The sequence below is a fragment of the Microplitis mediator genome, chromosome 4, assembly GCF_029852145.1.
Source record: "Microplitis mediator isolate UGA2020A chromosome 4, iyMicMedi2.1, whole genome shotgun sequence".
Classification (NCBI taxonomy): Eukaryota; Metazoa; Arthropoda; class Insecta; order Hymenoptera; family Braconidae; genus Microplitis; species Microplitis mediator.
In genome coordinates, this window is record NC_079972.1 from 11,446,655 (window position 1) to 11,468,100 (window position 21,446).

Consider the following 21,446-nt stretch of genomic DNA (forward strand, 5'->3'; position numbering starts at 1 on the left):
GCAAAAGTTTACTTTACAAAAGTTTCGTTGAATTTGTCGTCAAATTTCCGTCAACTCCGGACTTTTCCATTTTTCACGACAATTTGTGTGAAACTTGCTATTGAATTTGACGTAAATTTACTGCCCGAATTAGAATGCAAATCCGCTTCAAAAGTTGACTAGAAAAAAGTTGTCAATTTTCAGGCAAATTTTATGTCAATTTATTGTTGATTTGACTTGAGAAATTGTTAAGTATTTTTTTATCCTAAAATTGTAGACAATTTTATGGATAAATTTGCTTACGTTCTGAAATGGTAAGAATGAACATTACCGATTTTTTTTTTTTTTTGTAAAAAGTTACCTTTGAACCCTGATAGCTAAGTTGGCGAGAAACTGGCGTCCAACTAACAGCCGCAAGTAGACGCCAAAGTTGATAGACACTTTCTGAGAAAGTTGGTGACAAAAGTTGGAAATCCATCAAGTTGACGGTCACTTTGTGATAAAATTGGTGGCAAAAGTTGGCAATCCATAGTTGACGGAAAGTTGCCTTCAATTTTCTCAGAAACCTGCTCTCGAATTGCGGCTGTTTCCTGTCAAGTTGGTCGCAAACTAATGAATACCAGCTTTTTGACGAGCAACTCATGCTATCAGGGAATCGAAGAAAAATTAACCGTAAATTTTATTTTAAACTTTTGCTGTAAAATTGTTGGCAGATTCAGGCAGCAGATTTCAGGTAATTTTAACATCAAATTACCGTCAATTTCAAGCTAAAGTGGCTATTAGGGTTTTCTGCAGAAGTTTATTGTAATTATCACTTGACCCGATAGGGGCATTGAGGTAGTTTATTTCAATTGGTAACCTGCGCCTCTTACTCAGAGTTGTTCTAGGTTCTAGTTACTGCCATCTTATCGTTGATACATACTAAAACTAATTAGCCAGCTCTTCTATCTTGAGTTTTGTTAAAACAAGTAACTAAGAAAAAGTTGTGTTAATTTAAAGTGTCGAAATAAATAATAAAATGCCGCTCAAAAAAATAAAACAAAACGTTGACATAACGTATGAACCTTGGGTACTTGAAAATATGACTGAAATATTCTCAAAAGTAGATCTGGAGTATCGTTCTGAGAAACGCGTTGAGGAGACTCATAAATTTTTTTCAAAGTTTAGAGGTCATGAAATTGAGTGGTACGTCACGTTAAAATTTTGTAAAAATGAATTGGTTGGTGGATTTAAAATATATTTCGACGCTGTTAATAAATTTGAACCTAAGAACCATGTCACCTGTAACGTTTACCTGATCGACGCCGACAAAAATACTTTTTTCATCGGGCGAAAGAATCGAAAATTCGATACTACGTATATGTATTTTCCTTATGTTACTTACAACACTTTTTCTTATTGCAACAAATTACCTAACACAATCGATAAATTACTTCCAAACGATGCAATGACACTGCGCATCGAACTCATAACTTACTTGGATGATGATCCTATATTTCCTATAGAGTTTATGATACACCCCTGTGAACCAGTTTCCGATTTCTCAGATGAATTCATCAAGTTATATAAATGCCAAGAAGAACCAGGTGATGTTATCATCCAAGTGCAGGAAGTTGGTTTTCGAGTCCACAAAACGGTTCTGGAAAAACGATGTCCCAAAATATATGATATGGTAGCTCTTCATGAAAAAACTTCGGACAACAATAAGAATCAATTAGCTTTTACGGATATCGATCCAGATATATTTGAAAGAGTTTTAGAATTTATCTACACTGAGAAAGTCCAGGACTTAGATGATCATGCAGAATATTTGCTAAAAGCTGCTTCGAAATTCGGATTAGAAAGACTGAAACAATTGTGTGAATTCTCCCTCGCGACACACTATCTTACCTACGAAAATTCCAATGAGGTTAAAGAATTGGCTATTAGTTGTGATGCGTCTCAATTAATCAAAAACATCTTTATATTACAAGATCTTGTATTCGACCCTACACAAATTGATTTTTCTTGTACTCCCAGTGGTACTATGATACTCAAGAAACTTAATGGTGAAAAAATTATACTTAAAAATGCGACTAAAAATGGTATATTTTTTTTTCTATAATTGTACTGAAATTTTTTTTTTTTTTTTTTTTTAATAATAGAAATATTTAATTTCAATGATTAAATCACTTAATTTTTTATTTTTTTTTTAGGTATACCGGAGGGAATTAAAATTGTAGCAGAGTAAATAGTTTTGCATCACTAGATAACAATCCATTGATTCATCGCGGCAAGATTTTTCTTCATAAAAATAATTTTTAAGACTGAGTATGATTCCGAGGGTTTAATTAAACCCGCGAGGGAGTTGATTACTGAAGGGCGGTTCAAAGATCCTCGTGGACTGAAGCTTCATTGTTTTTTATTCGACACTTGTTTTGCTGTCACTCGTCCAATCATCAAGTCGCGGTCGAAAAATTATGATCTCTATTACCCCGTCATTGCAAAAGATTAATTCCTGTTAGCAAACGCTGCAAGTGATGATGATGATAGCAGATTAAAAATAGCTGACCGTATTTTAATTGTACGAGATGAACATAACAAGAAGCATTGGATCGATGCTTTCAAAAAGGCAAAACGTCTTACTAAAAAATTAAGTAAAAAGTCTATTGACAGCGAAGATAAATCTTCAGAGGAATCTGCATCCAGAGTATTACGTGACAAACAATTTCCTAAAAGAACAACTCGAGAACGTCCGATTGAACACAATTTAAAAATCTTCCAGTAAATTGTTAATTAAAATAAAAATAAAATTGGTGCCTATTTAATATATACAAACTTTAATCTATTTAATACTCATAATAATAATTAATAATCAATTGTACATCTCGCGATATAAATATTTATATAAGAAAAAAATTATTAGTTCGTTAAGGGGATTTAATAGTATATTACATACCTAGGCCAGTAAAATAAGAAAAGTCTCAGAGCACATGTAATTGTTGGCCGAGGCGAAGCCGAGGCTGACAAACATGTGGTCTGAGGCTTTCTTTTTTACTGGCCAAGGTGCGTATACTATTTTTCTGCTCGACGAAGCCGGAAAGTTGCAACTTCGTTTAGGGCAGCGGCCCGAAAGTTGCCACTTTCCGGCCGGAGGGCAGAAAAATATTTTTTTAAAGTAAATATATGTAAGTTCATATGCGCCTTGAAAGTGAATTAATAAAAAAATTTAATATTAATTTATATACATTTACATATATATGTTTATTGAAATCAAAACTTATTGGGTTTCATGGAATTGCCATCGGGGTAACGCTTGCGAAAGACTTTGATGAGCTGAGGGTCTATTAGATGGACACCATCAACTTGGTTGTCGAGAGTTATCCAGTTTGGCGAACGTCATGCGGTCGACCAAATATTTCTATTTCTCTGGTGCTGTTGATAAACACTTTCTAAGAGAGTTGGTGGCAAAAGTTGGAAATCTATAGTTGACAGAAAGTTGCCTTCAATTTTCTCAGAAATCTGCTCTCGAATTGCGGCTGTTCCCTGCCAAGTTGGTCGCAAACTAATGAATACCAACTTTTTGACGAGCGACTCGTGCTATCAGGGAATTGAAGAAAAATTAACCGTAAATTTTTATTTTCAACTTTAGCTGTAAAATTGTTGGCAAATTCGGGCAGCAGATTTCAGGTACTTTCAACATCAAATCACCGTCAATTCCAATCTAAAGTGGCTATTAGGGTTCTCTGCAGAAGTTTATTGTAATTATCACTTGGCCCGATAAGGGCGTTGAGGTAGTTTATTTTAATTGGTAACCTGCGCCTCCTACTCAGAGTCCTTAGAGTTGTTCTGCTTACTGCCATCTTATCGTGAAGACATACTAAAACTAATTAGCCAGCTTTTCTATCTTGAGTTTTGTTAAAACAAGTAACTAAGAAAAAGTTGTGTTAATTTAAAGTGTCGAAATAAATAATAAAATGCCGCTCAAAAAAATAAAACGAAACGTTGACATAACGTATGAACCTTGGGTACTTGAAAATATGACTGAAATATTCTCAAAAGTAGATCTGGAGTATCGTTCTGAGAAAAGCGTTGAGGAGACTCATAAATTTTTTTCAAAGTTTAGAGGTCATGAAATTGAGTGGTACGTCACGTTAAAATTTTGTAAAAATGAATTGGTTGGTGGATTTAAAATATTTTTCGACGCTGTTAATAAATTTGAACCTAAGAACCACATCACCTGTAACTTTTATCTGATCGACGCCGACAAAAATACTTTTTTCATCGGGCGAAAGAATCGAAAATTCGATACTACGTATATGTATTTTCCTTATGTTACTTACAACACTTTTTCTTATTGCAACAAATTACCAAACACAATCGATAAATTACTTCCAAACGATGCAATGACACTGCGCATCGAACTCATAACTTACTTGGATGATGATCCTATATTTCCTATAGAGTTTATGATACACCCCTGTGAACCAGTTTCCGATTTCTCAGATGAATTCATCAAGTTATATAAATGCCAAGAAGAACCAGGTGATGTTATCATCCAAGTGCAGGAAGTTGGTTTTCGAGTCCACAAAACGGTTTTAGAAAAACGATGTCCCAAAATATATGATATGGTAGCTCTTCATGAAAAAACTTTGGACAGCAACAATAAAAATCAATTAGCTTTTACGGATATCGATCCAGATATATTTGAAAGAGTTTTAGAATTTATCTACACTGAGAAAGTCCAGGACTTAGATGATCATGCAGAATATTTGCTAAAAGCTGCTTCGAAATTCGGATTAGAAAGACTGAAACAATTGTGTGAATTCTCCCTCGCGACACACTATCTTACCTACGAAAATTCCAATGAGGTTAAAGAATTGGCTATTAGTTGTGATGCGTCTCAATTAATCAAAAACATCTTTATATTACAAGATCTTGTATTCGACCCTACACAAATTGATTTTTCTTGTACTCCCAGTGGTACTATGATACTCAAGAAACTTAATGGTGAAAAAATGATACTTAAAAATGCGACTAAAAATGGTATATTTTTTTTTCTATAATTGTACTAAAATTTATGTTTTTTTTTTTTTTTTAAATAATAGAAATATTTAATTTCAATGATTAAATCACTTATTTTTTTTTTTTTTTTTTTTTTTTTTTAGGTATACCGGAGGGAATTAAAATTGTAGCAGAGTAAATAGTTTTGCATCACTAGATAACAATCCATTGATTCATCGCGGCAAGATTTGTCTTCATAAAAATAAATTTTTAGACTGAGTATGATTCCGAGGGTTTAATTAAATCCGCGAGGGAGATGATTACTGAAGGGCAGCTCAAAGATCCACGTGGACTGAAGCTTCATTGTTTTTTATTCGACACTTGTTTTGCTGTCAACCGTCCAATTATCAAGTCGCGGTCGAAAAATTATGATCTCTATTACCCCGTCATTGCAAAAGATCAATTCCTGATAGCAGACGCTGCAAGTGATGGTGATAATGATGATAGCAGATTAAAAATAGCTGACCGTATTTTAATTGTACAAGATGAACATGACAAGAAGCTCTGGATCGATGCTTTCAAAAAGGCAAAACGTCTTACTAAAAAAATAAGTAAAAAGTCTATTGACAGCGAAGATAAATCTTCAGAAGAATCTGCTTCCAGAGTATTACGTGATGAACAATTTCCTAAAAGAACAACTCGAGAACTTCCGATTTTAGACAGTTTAAAAATCTTCCAGTAAATTGTTAATTAAAATAAAAATAAAATTGGTGCCTATTCAATATATACAAACTTTAATCTATTTAATACTCATAATAATAATTAATAATTAATTGTACATTTCGCGATATAAATATTTATATAAGAAAAAAATTATTAGTTGGTTAAAGGGATTTAAAATATTTTTTTTTAAGTAAATGTATGTAAGTTTATATGCGCCTTGAAAGTTAATTAATAAAAAAAATTTAATATTAATTCATATACATTTACATATATATGTTTATTGGAATCAAGCCTTATTGGGTTTCATGGAATTGCCATCGGGGTAACGCTTGCGAAAGGCTTTGATGAGCTGAGGGTCTATCAAATGGACATCATCAATTTGGTTGCCGAGAGTTATCCAGTTCGGCTGAACGTTGTGCGGTCGACCAAATAATTCTATTTTTCTGGTGCTGTTGATAGACACTTTCTGAGAAAGTCGATGGCAAAAGTTGGAAATCCAATAAGTTGACGGTCACTTTGTGAGAAAGTTGGTGGCCAAAGTTTGCAATCCATAGTTGACAGAAAGTTGCCTTCAATTTTCTCAGAAACCTGCTCTCGAATCGCGGCTGTTCCCTGTCAAGTTGGTCGCAAACTAATGAATATCAACTTTTCGACGAGCGATTCGTGCTATCAGGGAATTGAAGAAAAATTAACCGTAAAGTTTTATTTTTAACTTAAGCTGTAAAATTGTTGGCAAATTCGGGCAGGAGATTTCAGGTACTTTCAATATCAAATCACCGTCAATTCCAAGCTAAAGTGGCTATTAGGGTTCTTTGCAGAAGTTTATTGTAATTATCACTTGGCCCGATAGGGGCGTTGAGGTAGTTTATTTCAATTGGTAACCAGCAGAGGCGTAGAGCATGGCTGAGACGACTCAAGGTTTTTTTTGTATAGCTATTTTAAAAATTAAAAAATAAAAATTTTACAATGTTATTTAAATGGGAAAGGAGACCCCCCTTTGCGTCAGCTCAATTTTTGAGATATTGAGCTCAAATTTTAGAGAATTTTTTTTTCATATTGAAAAAACTTGTAAAATACGTTTAATAAAAAAAAACAAAAGAAACTTATTTTGACACAGTCGAATATATATGTATACATGTAGGAGAGGGAAGTCACCGGTGCTTTAAGCAGCAGTGGAAGTAGTTCGATGCTCGCCACGAGATCGCGCCCACGGGTTGTAGTGTCCCTGGTAAGAAACTTATTTCAGAAGTGTTATATTCCACTGCTGGGAGCACTTTCGGTACCTCAAAATGATCCAGTGGTTTGTTTTTCAAAGTTTTACCTTGACCACCCTACATATCTAAAATAACTATAATAGAAAAATACAAAGTGAATACAAAAACAATTGATAGAGTTCCACAGGAACAGGAACAATTTACATAAAGTTTCAAATTATAAAAGATATGTTAAAACTGAAAAAAAAACTGACTTTCGGCACGAGTACTCCTCTGTCTTGATATGATTTTATAATTTGAAAGAAAACTTTTATAAACTTGAGAATTCATGTGAATATACATACAACTTTATTAAGATGTGATAGTTATGTGTCCAAGTCGATGGCGCATTGAATTATTAAACATTACATCCCCTATGAATGTTGACTTCTAATTTCATGGAGTTCAAGGAATTAGTATCATGATTTAAATGGCAATGTAAAGTTAGATTACAGTATTCAAAAACTTAGAAATCTTACAAAAAAAAAGAATTATTGTCGTTAGTAAACAGTTTTCATACAACTATGGTATATATTTGTTGGCCCAAAGCCTTATCCATTCGGTTTCGTATAATTCGGTCAACTCGTTTAGAATGAGTTCATCACATGCCTATAACGCCGCCAAAAGTTTTCTCTAAGAATTTGGCCACATTTTACTTTATAACGTCCAGGAAGCACTCCGTTACCCATTATTGTAGCGGTGTACATTAGTACATTACTGTTTGCTTCTGTTAGCTTCCAGAGAAAAAAGCTCCACTTAGTTAGCCCCTCATTATGAACCGATTCGATTTATTTTAATTGGAATCATTTGTTGGTCGTTTGTCGGTCAATGTTGGTCTATTATAGAGTTGTTTGTCGGTTAAGTGTTTATTTATAAAAAAATAAATAAAATTCAGCCTATATTTTTTTCCATTTAACTCCTCTACTTTTATATTTTTTCAATTTTTTGATTTGGATCGTTAGAAAATCGTTTGGCGGTGATTGCCGGTTCATTTAAATTATCGATACAATAATATTAATTGAGTAATTTTATTATAAAAAATCGATGCTAATTGTAAGGATATTATTTCGTACATCTAACAACATTGTCGCGCTACCTGTCAATACTTTAGATTAATTGGCAATAATTTGAATATTGGGTTTTTAATCAATTGAAACAAATAATTATTTTTTAAGTTAAAAAATTGAAAAAAAATTTTTGCCCAGTTGGGCTTATTTTACAAAACATCACTGGAAATTTTTGAGGATTTATAGACGACTTCAGTGTTTGAAAAATTGAGACGAAAAAATTAATTGAAATTGGTAATCCTCGAAAAAATTTGGATTTTTTACAAAAAAGTGAAAAAACAAATAAAAGATACCTATAAATAATTTTATTGTATTTTTTTTTTCAAAAATTACATCTGAAAACAAAGAAATCAAAAGAAAAAATTTCCAGTTGGTTTATTTTTGACCAAGTCGCAGGCTTTAGAAAAATAAATCTAACGCACATCGCTATTTAAAATTTGGCGGTAACTTGTAGCCAAAAGTTTCAAAAGCTAGAGTTGTCGTCAGGTGGCTATCAGGGATATAATGTTGTATCAACTTGACATGTTGTGATTCTTTGGCGCTAGATGTTATGTCCTCAGATTCTGATGTTGCTGTTCTTCATACTGATTAATCAAGGTAACAAAAATAGGCGAATCGCGCGCCACAAAGATCGTACAGTCACCGTGTGCTTGTACTGTGTGTATTTTATCAGTGTTTGCTTTGCTGTTTTCAGTTGTAAGTACAGGCAACAAACCAATAAAGATTAAATTTTTAGCCTGTTCTCAGCTGGTTAGCTCGTGCTGATACTGGAGACTGTAAACTGGTGTGCAAACCTGGGGCTCGAAGTCGAAGCCAAGATCAAGAAATAATCATCAAGGTGGAGTGGACAGTACGGTGGTGTCTTGTGCTGATTTATTAACATGTCGACAAATAAAAAAATGAAAAAATTAGAAGACCCTGGTTCTGGTGACGGAAATGAGTCCCGTGACTACGATCTTGAAATCCAGAAGACACTTGAGGATATTGACGGTTGTCAAAATCAAATCGATGGACTGAATGAAAAAGCCAGCGACGAAATTCTTGAGGTTGAGAAAAAATATAACAAGCTAAGAAAACCATACTTCCAAAAACGCAATGATATCATTAAGAGGATACCCCATTTTTGGGTCACTGCTGTATCCTTTTTATATAATTACATATATTTATTGTTATATTTATTTATTTATAGTAAACGTTGACATTTAGCGGTAATACCGGCGTCTACCGGTACCCTACGCCATCTTGTATTATATATATAGATATATTTATATGTATATATGTATATTTTGTATGCTTGCTACGCGGTTATGTGGCGCGATTTGTTACTTTCAAATAATATTTTTTATTGTATTGTTTGGTATATTTATTTCCTTGATTGAATTTATTTAGTTTGTTAACAACAAAAAAATAGCTGAGATACTGGAAGAAGAGGAGGAAGATGCCCTTAGATACTTGAACAAGTTAGAGGTTGAAGAATTCGAAGACATTAAATCTGGGTACAGGATTAATTTTTATTTCGATGAGAATCCGTACTTTGAAAATGATGTATTAACTAAGGAATTTCATTTAGGATCTACTGGTGAGTGATGTTTATTTAATTGTTATTTTTTTTAGGTAGTGAGTTGTTGTAGTTAGAATTCTAGATACGTTTGCTAGCTGTCACTTATTTTATTTACTTGCATTTTTTAATTGTTTGATATTGTTTTGTATGAGTGCCCAAGTAGTACAGAGACAACTTTAAGATGCCATGGTGATGTCTTTTAAAAGGGCAAGAAAAATTTTTTTTGTCTCAAAGCCAAGTTGTTTTTAACAAATAAGACATAGAAGTTGACCCCAGAAGTCATGGGAAATTTGTCTTCTTTTTTATGTCCTAAGAAAGTCATTGCAATTTAAAAATTTGAAAATTATTTGTAATTTAATTTTTGCCGCCGTTTGTGTCAAGTCTTTTAGGCAGATATTTTTTGGTGACTTAAATTTCTGATCACTTTGTCAACATTTTGGTGTCTTGATGTCAAAACACAGACTCAAAACTGTCATCTTATAGATGTCATAAAGCCAAGTATGCTATTTAGGACTGCCCAAGTAGCGGAGAGACAACTTTGTCTTTTAAAAAGGCAAGAGAAATTTTTTTTGTCTCAAGCCAAGTTTTTTTTAGATAAATAAGACATGTAAAAGTTGACCCCAGAAGTCATGGGAAATTTGTCTTCTTTTTTATGTCCTAAGAAAGTCATTGCAATTTAAAAATTTGAAAATTATTTGTAATTTAATTTTTGCCGCCGTTTGTGTCAAGTATTTTAAGCAGATATTTTTTTGGTGCCATAAATTTCTGATTATTTTGTCAACATTTTGGTGCCTTGATGCCAAAAAACAGACTCAAAAGTGTCATCTTATAGATGACACAAAGCCAAGCCTGCTACTTGGGTGGTAGAAGTAAATTACGCTTTAGAATGATAATTAATAAAAAATGAATAATGTAAATTTGTAGCATGATCTATGTTGTTATGAAAACTCCTGCTTATTTGCAGGAGATCCAGCATCGCAGAGCACAGTTATACGTTGGAAAGAAGGCGCTGATTTGACAAAAAGATCCAAGGGTAAAAACCAATTGAAAGGACGCAAGAGGCCTCTGAGCCACCGATCGTTTTTCGACTGGTTCACGGATCATGGTGATCCCAGCTCTGATGAGATTGCGGAACTGATTAAAGATGACATGTGGCCAAATCCTCTACAGGTAATTTGATAATAAAAGTATTTAAAAATAAAAAGATGATGTTGGATTAATGTAATGGTATTTCAGTACTACTTGGCGCCGGATATGGATGTAGAAAATGGAATCGAAGATGAAGGAGAAGAGATTGATAGTGATGAGGCTGAAGAAGACGAAGAAGCTGGAGAAGAAGGTGAAGAAGTTGGCGAGGGTGAAGAAGTAGATGACAATATAGTTGTTGTTGAAGATGACGCTGAGGAGGACGATGATGAGGAAGAGGCTGTAAATGACGAAGAAGATGTTGCGAATGACGAAGAAGATCTTTTAGTAGATGATGAAGCTGATCGTGAAGGTAATTTTTATTAAATCGCTATTTTATTAATGATCTTGAAGTTAGCAGAGAATTAACAATTTTCGGATTTTTTTTTTTCAACAAATTAATTAAAAAAAAAAAAAAACTAAAAGCATGCACATGTAGAAAATTTAAAAAGCTACAGGTGTATTTTTTTTAATATTTTTTTTTTTTTTATAATTTATCCTTTTGAAAAAAATCCAAAAATTATCAGCCGTCGGCTAACTTCAGTATTATTTTTATTGATTTGTTTTTTACAGAAATTTTTTTTTTTTCAGATGGTGAAGGTGAAGAGCCAGAATAAAAATATAAAGCTGCAACTTTTGTTACACGTTGCTCAGGATATTAAAAATGAATCACTTAATTTAGAACCAACAAGTAAATTATATATAAGGAAATTAAAAATACTATTAAGTACCCAGGGATTTTTCACGTGACCACCAACTCCTGTCTGGCTCTATTACTCATTAATTGTATTAATAGTTGACAATAGTATAGATCAAAAAGAAAAAAAGTTAAGCGCTAGACAGGTGTTGTTAAGTCAGTGCTTTTTGAACCTCATTGAAACAATTTTATTTTTTTTTTTACATAACGAGATAAATCAGTATAAGCGACTCGTTATATTATTATAAATATTTTGATAAATTTTAAATGAGGATATTTTTTGCTTTATTTTCTCACAAGTGGGACCCTGATAAATAGATTTTCACATATTCTTATAATAAAAAATTTGTATATATATATTTGAAAATAGTATGGCCGGTAGTTAACGATAAACTTTTTTTTATCGGTCACTACATAATGATTATGATTCATCTTGTTTCTGTGTATCTTCCATTGTAACCATGAAATTTTTAATTATATTTTAAATACAAAATAATGTTAATCATAATAAGTTTAATACTTAAGATAAAATGTGTATTTGCCATCATCTTTAATGAACTGGCTTCAAGACGTCAACGTTGAAAAAAATAATTTATTAATTTACAATTTATTTTAATCAATTTTTAATACAATCGAAGACAAAATAATTTCTGGTTTTGCCAAAAAAAAAAAAGTAGGAATATTAAAGTTATAAATTTATTAATTGTGATAAATTGAATCGCACAAACAATTATTTTTAAAATAAAAATAAAACTTGACGTCTATGTGTAAAAAAAAATCTGACATTAGAATAAAATTAACAATTTGAAATACACAATATGGTCTGTGAGATAATTTTCCATTATTGTTATAAATAAAAAATGATTTTCAAACTTTAATTGGTTTATAAAAAAATTAATGTACTGGAACCGAAGTCCACCTTCGTTTGACGGAAAGCCGTTTCCTCACCCTTTTGGGGTTGGAATACACGCGCTGCGTAGTCTCTACCTCCTTTCCACACGATGCTCAGTCGAAAAATATACTTGAGTGACTAAGGGTGGACATTTTTTATATTAGTTAATTAAATATAATTATAGTTGTCTTATTATTGGGACAAATTTAACATAAACTGGAGAGGAAGCTCTGATTACAAGATCAGAATAAATACGAACAGCTTCGGTAGCTTCTTGAGGTTCCAAGTAGAAGTTGTACAGTAGTCCGGCTAAAAATGTCTTCATTTCGAGCATTGCAAACTTTTGACCTGAAGTCAATATAAAACACTTTATTAGAGTGAAAAGTAAAATTTTTGTACAGAAAATTACCTATGCAGTTGCGTGGCCCGGCGCTAAACGGGATGTAAGAAAAAGGATGTCTGTCTTCCGGCCGCCCCAGAAAAAATCTATTCGGATCAAAAATATTCGGACGCGGCCAGAAGTTCGAATCGCGGTGAGTGTCGAAGATGAAGGCATTCACAATTGTTCCCTTTGGTACAAAGCAATGTTCTACAATTGAACAAATTATATAATTACACTTCGATTATCTCCTGTTATAATTATTCAAGCAAATCGTGTATACTTAGTTGCAAATCTTCTTCGATGTGTCTTGAAATAGCTGGTACACTTGGATAAAGTCTCAATGATTCTTTAATACAACATTCCAAATATGGTAAACGTTGAATTGCATCGATACTCATTTTTCCATTACTTTCTTTCAACACTTCTTCAATTTCAGTTCTTGCTCTATTCTACATTAGAAACAATAAAAAAGTTGTATATTACTATCGATACTAATAAAAAGTAAAAACATAACAGCTATTTTATTTTTTACTTGAATGTCTTTGTGTTCAGCTAAAAGTAAGACAGCAAACAACAAAGCAGTAGCGGTAGTATCATGGCCCTATAAAAATTAATTTTTTAATCAACATATGTCTTACTAAAATTATACAATAGTTGCAATTGATTTAAAATTATCACCTCAAAAACAAACGTATCAACTTCTTCACTGATACCTTTACGGTCGACTCCCGATTCACGCTTTGAAGCTGCGATTAAAATGTCTAGAAATGCGAGCCTTCTGCGCTTTGCTGTTCAAAAATTAATGATTATTATATTTATAACAGTAATCTAAAGAAAAAATTTATTTACATACTTCCGTCGTCAGATTGTGAGTCTGAATTTGATTCAGCTGACGAAGAATCATTCAAATATTTTCTTCCAGTTTTTTCATGGTAACTTATACGTTCGTTGATTATCTGAAAACCAAAAAATATGAAGAAACGAAGCATAAACTTGTAATAAAGTGTTGATCATTACAAACTATAGCCTGACCTTATTCGAAAAGCCATGGAGATATTTTAAAAGTTTGCTCTGCTCACGGCCTTTGGAAGTCAGACCAAAAATCCAATCGATCCAGATCCATGGCCTCGTACCTCTATAATTTATTTTTAGTATTTTAGAGATTAATCACCTGAATCTTCAGGAATGAACAACTGTCTATTCATTCCCTGATTAAACAACTGAATTCGACCGAATTGAAAATTTTAATTCCGTTATATTCTTTCGAATTTCGCAAAACAGAATTCAACTGAATTGAAAATTTGAATTTGAATTAAACGAAATAAAACCGATTTAAAAATTTCAAATTCGTTTTAATTCAGTTTAATTCGGATTCAAAACCAGAAAATTGGAGAATTATTTTCGAATTAATTAGAATTAAACCGAATAGAATTATTTAAATTCGTTTTAATTTGGACAAATTCCGGTTTTCCTGCCGAATTAGACAGAATTCATTTTTTAGTTGGGTACCGAATTAACAGAATTTATCTGAATTAAAAATTTAATTCTGTTTAATTCGATCGAATTCAGTTGTTTAATCAGGGTTGTCATTCATAATTTACCGATACAGAAAAATGTCACTTATTTTATGAACTGATTCAAGATAATTGTCTTCATTCTCATCACTTCCTTTCAATGTCACTCCCATAGTAGATTCTTAACATAAAATCATTTAAAAATATAAAGTTATTATAAAATATAATCAGAAAAGATCTTTAGTGAACCCTACGAAAAAAATAAATTTTTTTTCTTACCGCAAATTGTTTTCAGGGTAAAAGTAGTAAGTAAAGGCAGAACTTCTTTGATAACTCCATCGTTAGCTCCAGATTTGATTTCATTGATCACCCGGTCTGTATGTTCGATCATGAAATTCAGGTGCTCTTTGAGATTGTTGAAGTGGAATGCTGGAGTCAATATTTTTCTTCGACTCCGCCATTTTTCTCCTTGGAATTTAAAACCAAATTTGAATAAATTAATTTATCGTTCGGATTTATATAGAAAACTTTAAATTATAATAATATACCTGTACTTAGTAGAAGTCCGTCTTGCAGCCACGGACGAATTACATCGTAGAGTATACTCTTTTGTATATTTTTAGTGCTGTTAAGAAGAATCTATTTTTTGACAAATAAAAATATTGTGTTAAAGACAGTACTGTAATTGAAAATAATTTCAAATAAATATTAAAATGTTCACCTCAACATCATCAGGGTGATAAATATTTACAGCTGGCCAAATTCCTAGCCAAAGTCTCCATACAGGATAGAAATCTCTTGATGAGCGACGTAGTAAATCCCAAAACTCTTCTAATAATTATAAATAATTAATTAATGATTAAAAATGGCTGAGCTTCAATTAGACTTTTATACTTTACTTAATTTAATACTTGTGACAGACTACTCATTTTTACATATATTAAAATAATTAAAATGACTTGTTTGTTGCCAATATATAAACAAAAAGTGGAATAATACGTAAGTATTAGGGTGGTCGTTAAAAACTAAATTTTCTCAGGCACCCCATAAAAAGCTTCTTTTTAGTGAAAAAATACGGGGGGAATTTGGTTTTTTCGTTTTAAGTAAAAAGAACACGTGCCGAAGGACGATCAAAGTTCATTTTTCGATACAATCGCGTTTTTTTTTAATATCTCATGAAATACGCAGATTAAAGAAAAAAAATATAACAACAATTTTGTAGGAAATTAAATTCTTGACAAAAAAAGTCGAGTCCATTTTTTTTATAAAACGTGTATTTATGAAGATATTTTAAAAAAACTTTTCTAGATCTTATCAATTGGGCATTTTAAGGATAACGAATGTTAAAAATAACGTTTTTTCTTAAATGTAGACAACTTCGTAACTCGTAACATATCAATCATTAATGCTTGTTACAGTTTTTATATACTTAGAAAAATGTTATTTTCGGAATTTGTAATCCTTAAAACGCTCAATTCATCACAAAATCAATAATAGTTTTTTTCAAATATCTTCATAAGTACACGTTTTATTAAAAAAATTAACATGTCCTTTTTTATCAAGAATTCAATTTCCTACAAAATGGTTGTTATGACTTTTTTCTTTACTCTGCATATTTCATGAGATATTTGAAAAAAACCGCGATTGTATCGAAAAATGAACTTTGATCGTCCTTCGGCACGTGTTCTTTTTACTTAAACCATAAAAACCAAATTCCCTCCGTATTTTTTCACTTAAGAGAAGCTTTTTATGGGGCGCCTGAGAAAATTTAATTTTTAACGACCACCCTAATAAGTATTCAAACTAACCAGGAGACACAGCAGTGTTCAGACCATTTCCAATAATTGGATACGCTTTAGGTCCAGGAATTTTATCACAGTAATGTCCTCGTTTGGTTGAGTGGACATAAAAATGTATCACAATAAACAACAAAACTAATGATAATAAAACTGTTGAAACCAGGGAAGAAAAATCCATGTTTTCCTAGAGGAACAGAAATTATAACTTTAAATTATAAATAAAATTAACTTGTGATAAATAATTCACCAAAAATGACTCGCTACTATTTTTTCAGCGCTTATGCCACTTGGCGGCTGGTGATAATAATAATGATAATAAAAAATGTAAATATTTACATAAATATTAGATATTTATTATGCTGATTTATCGATTATGTCTCTAAATATCCCAAAAGACTTTTTTAATTTATGAATTTCGTTGTGATAAAATAATGGACGCTTAGTTCTCGATAACTGATAGTCAATTTGATAATGATCTTGTTGAATCTCGACTGGCTGCCTTCAGTCTTCGTTTTGTTCTGCTTTTTTCCTACAAAGTCTACAGGTCAACGAAATCAGTCTTCTCCGACAATTTACTTCATGTGATTGTTGTTTTGCGTCAACTGCCAGTTTTTTTTTGTTACGTGAGTTTAAAATTCGGAGTACACGTGACATCAATAACAACGATCAGAATCTCTCGCATCAGTTTTACTATCAATTTGCTATCAATTGAATCGAGGAAAATAAATTTTTCAGTCTAGATAATGTGTTTATATGTGGATACATTAATTACGTTGTATTAAAAAATCGTAAAAGATTAATTCAACTTGTAAATTGTAGTTCGATCACTCATATCTATATTATATATATAATATATATTATGTAAAGTTATGATGATTTAAATTCTCATTAGCCAATCGTCTCGGCGAATCTTTGCTTCTTTATATTCAGTCGTTTTGCTCCGCTCTCTTCACTCAAGGCCCCTGTGAAAAAAGTCCGTCTCCCTGACCTTTTACTTCATGTGATTGCTGTTTTGTATCATTAATCATTTTTTTTTTTTTTTTTTTTTTTGCATGTTTGAAGTACTGATGTCGCGGATACGAGCAACATCAGTAGCGATGGCTGGATTCCTTCGCATAAATTTAATATTCTTATCAACAAGCTATCGATTGAATCTATGAAAAAATTGCCGGCGGGACATCGTGCAAATACGTCTTCTAATATGTTTCTGTACGGAACATATTTAAATAATAAGATATATTTATTTGAAAATGAATAAATAGAGTGATATAAATATTTACATTTTAAAACTCGTGAAGTTTTGAAAGCATATCATGAGGAATTTTAATAATAATATATGATATTTGAAAATAAATATGTAGTTAATAAGAAGAGTCAAAATTTTTGGAATTTGATTCATCGTAGATTGAAAATTAATATATTGAAGAACAATTAAGTAAATTCATATGTTAAATAATAAATAGTTTATTTTCTATGTGCGTACAAAGTAATTGCGGACATTGATACAGTGTAGTTGTGAACAATAAAGGCAGTTTAAGATATTTTTAATCCTTTTTTAATTCGAAGAGCTGGTCATTTGAATATTCAAGTGAATTTTTTTATATTAGTTAACGAGACATAATTATGATTATCTTACTATCGGTACAAGTTTAACGTAAACTGGAGAGGAAGGTCTGATTACAAGATCAACTCGATTACGGACAGCTTCGGTAGCCTCTTGAGGTTCCAAGTAAAAGTTGTACAGTAGTCCAGCCAAAAATGTCTTCATTTCGAGCATTGCAAACTTTTGGCCTGAAGTCAAGATAAAACAGGTAATTTCACTTCATTAGATTGAAAACTAAAATTTTTTTCCAGAAAATTACCTATGCAGTTGCGTGGTCCGGCGCTAAACGGGATGTAAGAAAAAGGATGTCTGTCTTCCGGCCGCCCCAGAAAAAATCTATTTGGATCAAAAATGTTCGGTCGCGGCCAGAAATTTGGATCACGATGAGTGTCGAATATATGGACATTCAAAATTGTTCCCTTTGGTACAAAGCAATGTTCTACAATAGAACAAATTATATAATTACACTTCGATTATCTCCTATTATATATATTTTCAAGCAATTCGTATATACTTAGTTGTAAATCCTCTTCAATTTGTCTTGAAATGAGTGGTACACTTGGATAAAGTCTCAATGATTCTTTTATACAACATTCTAAATATGTAAGGCGATGGATCGCGTTCATATTCATTTTCCCATCACTTTCTTTTAACACTTCTTCAATCTCAGATCTTGCTTTATCCTAAGTTAGAAACAATAAAAAAGTTTTATATTACTATCGATACTAATAAAAAGTAAAAACATAATAGCTATTATATTTTTTACTTGAATGTCTTTGTGTTCAGCTAAAAGTAAGACAGCAAACAACAATGCAGTAGCGGTAGTATCATGGCCCTATAAAAATTAATGTTTTTAATCAACATATGTCTTACTAAAATTATACAATAGTTGCAATTGATTTAAAATTATCACCTCAAAAACAAACGTATCAACTTCTTCATTGATACCTTTACGGTCGACTCCCGATTCACGCTTTGAAGCTGCGATTAAAATGTCTAGAAATGCGAGTTTTCTGCGCTTTACTGTTCAAAAATTAATGATTATTATATTTATAACAGTAATCTAAAGTAAATATTTATTTACATACTTCCATCGTCAAATTGTGAGTTTGAATTTAATTCAGCCGACGAAGAATCATTCAAATATTTTCCTCCAGTTTTTTCATGGTAACTTATACGTTCTTTTATTATCTGAAAATCAAAAAATATGAAGAAACTAAACATAAACTTATAATAAAGTGTTGATTATTATAAAGTACAAACTGACCTTATCCGAAAAGCCATGGAGATATTTTAAAATCTTAGTCTGCTCTCGACCTTTGGAAGTCAGACCAAAAATCCAATCGTTCTTGATCCATGGCCTTACACCTCTATAATTTATTTTTATTATTTTAAAGATAAATCTGCTGAATCTTCAGCAATTAACAACTGTCTATTTATTTTCATTTATAATTTACCGATAAAAAAAAATTTCACCTATTTGATGAACTGATTTTACATAATTATCTTCATCGTCATCACTTCCTTTCATTGTCACTCCCATAGTAGATTCTTAACAGAAAATTATTTAAAAATATAAAGTTATTAAAAAATATAATCAGAAAAGATCTTCAGTGCATAATATAAAAAAAATACATTATTTTTCTTACCGCAAATTGTTTTCAGGGTAAAAGTAGTAAGTAAAGGCAGAACTTCTTTGATAACTCCATCGTTAGCTTCAGATTTAATTTCATTGATCACACGTTCTGTATGTTCGATCATGAAATTCAGGTGCTCTCTAAGATTTTTGAAATGGAATGCTGGAGTCAATATTTTTCTTCGACTCCGCCATTTTTCTCCTTGGAGTTCAAAACCAAATTTGAATAAATTAATTTATCGTTCGGATTTATATAGAAAACCTTAAATTATAATAATATACCTGTACTTAGTAGAAGTCCATCTTGCAGCCACGGATTAATTATATCGTAGACTATACTTTTTCGTATATTTTTAGTGCTACTCAGAATAACCTATAGTCAAAAATAATATCATGGTGTATTAACGATATGAAGATTAGTAAAACAAAACTATTTTTGAATAAATAATTTAATATTAACTTCGACGTCGTCCGGATGATGAATATTTATGACGGGCCAAATTCCGAGCCAAAGTTTCCATACGGGATAGAAATCTCTTGCTGATCGTCGTAGATAATCCCAAAACTCCTCTAATAATTATAAATAATTTAAAGACTGTAAATTTGAATTAAATTTTAAAATTTCTTAATCTTAAATTTTTGTTATTGAGAGTGAGACAAGAGAACTCTGCGTTAAATTTTGTAACTTTTAAATAACTTATTTTTTGTTAATGTATAAACAAAGTAGTTGAGTAAATATATAAATATTTAGACGAACCAGCAGAAGTGGTGATATCTAAAATATTTCCAATGATTGGATACGACCTAGGTCCTGAAATTTTATCACAATTACGTCCTCGTTCAGTTGAGTGGACATAAATATGTATCACAATAAAAAATAAAACCAATGATAATAGAATCGTTGAAACCAGGGAGGAAAAATCTATCATGTTTTCCTGAATGAATAGAAATTATAAATAAAATGAAGTTGTGATAAATTATTCACCAAAAATGTCTTTTCTTAACAACTCGCTACCTTTTTTTATTTAATTAAATATTTTCTGCGCTTGTGCCACTTGATAGTTGATGAAATTAATAATATATAAATATAAATATCTCCAAAAATATTAGATATTTGGTACGTTCAATTATTGATTGTGTCTTTAAATATTCAAAAAGATTATTTTAACTTATGAATTGTGCTGTAGTCAGTTATCTGGGTTTTATACTGAATGATGGTCGCTTAGCTTCAATAGTAGTTCCTCTAAGAAACATAAAATCTGACTTTTTTGACCTTTACTTCATGTCATTGCCGTTTTGCATCATTAATTATTATTTTTTCTTTTTCTCGTTACATATGTTTGAAGTTGCGAGGACAAGCGATATCAATATCGATGAATGGTCTCCTTCTCATTAATGTTCTTATTAACCAGCTATAAATGGAATCTATAAAAAAATAACCTGCGCGGAGTCTTATAAATATTTCTTCTCATTTGCTTATATATGAAATATATTTAAATAATCAGACATATGTATTTAAAAATGAATAAATAGAGATATAAATATTTTATTACAGAACACATCAATTTTTTAAGGCATATCATCAGGAATATTAACACCAATATATGATATTTAAAAAGGAATAATTATTTAATGAGGAGACTCAAACCCTTCTTAATTTTCATCCATCGTAGAATGGATATTAATATTTTTTAAAAAATAGGAATTTTTGTTTTAATAAATCTATGGTTTATTTTCCATGTGCGTACAAAGTGAATTTAAGTGGCACGTGGCCCAAAAGGGACGATAGCCAAGAAGGATAAAAAAAGTGAATTTAAAAACTGTTTATAATATTTTAAATCTTTTTTAATTCTAAAAGTTACTTACACTGTGAAAAATTGGGAGTGAATCCGGAGTAATTACCGATTTTATGTAAATCCAAATTCACTCGGAGTTCCGAAGTTTAAAAAAAAAATCACTCCGCATACAGAGAAAAAGAGAAGTTTCTTTTCTCAGAGGAGTGATCTGCATTTAATTTTAATCCGCATTCACCCCGATCCGGAGTTGTAATATTAAAATAAACTTCTCTGCGGAGTGAATTTTACTCCGAAAGGATTAAATAAATAAACAGTCGGTTGCTTCACATTCACTTCGAATTTGATCCGCGTTCACTGCAAATTTTTTACAGTGTGT

The 21,446-nt window shown here is 31.4% G+C and overlaps 3 protein-coding genes across 5 annotated transcripts; 2 read left to right on the top strand and 1 right to left on the bottom strand.

The window, feature by feature from the left end:
- Positions 1 to 846: 846 nt before the first annotated feature.
- Positions 847 to 5,918, top strand: LOC130666847 (speckle-type POZ protein-like). 2 transcript variants are annotated; one of them, XM_057468156.1, is made up of 3 exons: positions 847 to 2,063; positions 2,175 to 5,004; positions 5,127 to 5,918. In XM_057468156.1, the coding sequence occupies exons 2-3, from the start codon at positions 3,936 to 3,938 to the stop codon at positions 5,159 to 5,161; spliced, it is 1,104 nt and encodes a 367-aa protein (XP_057324139.1). In that variant the 5' UTR covers positions 847 to 2,063; positions 2,175 to 3,935; the 3' UTR covers positions 5,162 to 5,918. The 2 variants fall into 2 exon arrangements, with proteins under 2 accessions (XP_057324139.1, XP_057324140.1); XM_057468157.1 differs by having other exon boundaries at positions 858 to 2,063; positions 5,127 to 5,913.
- A 2,700-nt stretch (positions 5,919 to 8,618) lies between these two features.
- LOC130667129 (protein SET) lies at positions 8,619 to 11,649 on the top strand. Of its 2 annotated transcripts, none has more exons than XM_057468613.1 (5): positions 8,619 to 9,141; positions 9,395 to 9,584; positions 10,531 to 10,736; positions 10,803 to 11,064; positions 11,343 to 11,649. In XM_057468613.1, the coding sequence occupies exons 1-5, from the start codon at positions 8,887 to 8,889 to the stop codon at positions 11,366 to 11,368; spliced, it is 939 nt and encodes a 312-aa protein (XP_057324596.1). In that variant the 5' UTR covers positions 8,619 to 8,886; the 3' UTR covers positions 11,369 to 11,649. The 2 variants fall into 2 exon arrangements, with proteins under 2 accessions (XP_057324596.1, XP_057324597.1); XM_057468614.1 differs by having other exon boundaries at positions 10,540 to 10,736.
- LOC130667224 (uncharacterized) lies at positions 11,613 to 20,500 on the bottom strand. The gene is made up of 25 exons (XM_057468719.1): positions 20,290 to 20,500; positions 20,032 to 20,209; positions 19,735 to 19,844; positions 19,557 to 19,647; positions 19,288 to 19,476; positions 19,096 to 19,189; positions 18,906 to 19,008; positions 18,727 to 18,829; positions 18,552 to 18,661; positions 18,405 to 18,473; positions 18,153 to 18,321; positions 17,898 to 18,077; positions 17,672 to 17,826; positions 16,045 to 16,219; positions 14,958 to 15,067; positions 14,785 to 14,875; positions 14,516 to 14,704; positions 14,324 to 14,417; positions 13,755 to 13,857; positions 13,576 to 13,678; positions 13,401 to 13,510; positions 13,255 to 13,323; positions 13,003 to 13,171; positions 12,750 to 12,929; positions 11,613 to 12,688 (listed from the first exon to the last, which is right to left on the bottom strand). Exons 2-25 carry the CDS (start codon positions 20,201 to 20,203, stop codon positions 12,519 to 12,521), a joined length of 3,108 nt encoding a protein of 1,035 aa, XP_057324702.1. The 5' UTR covers positions 20,204 to 20,209; positions 20,290 to 20,500; the 3' UTR covers positions 11,613 to 12,518.
- Between the last annotated feature and the right edge of the window lie 946 nt (positions 20,501 to 21,446).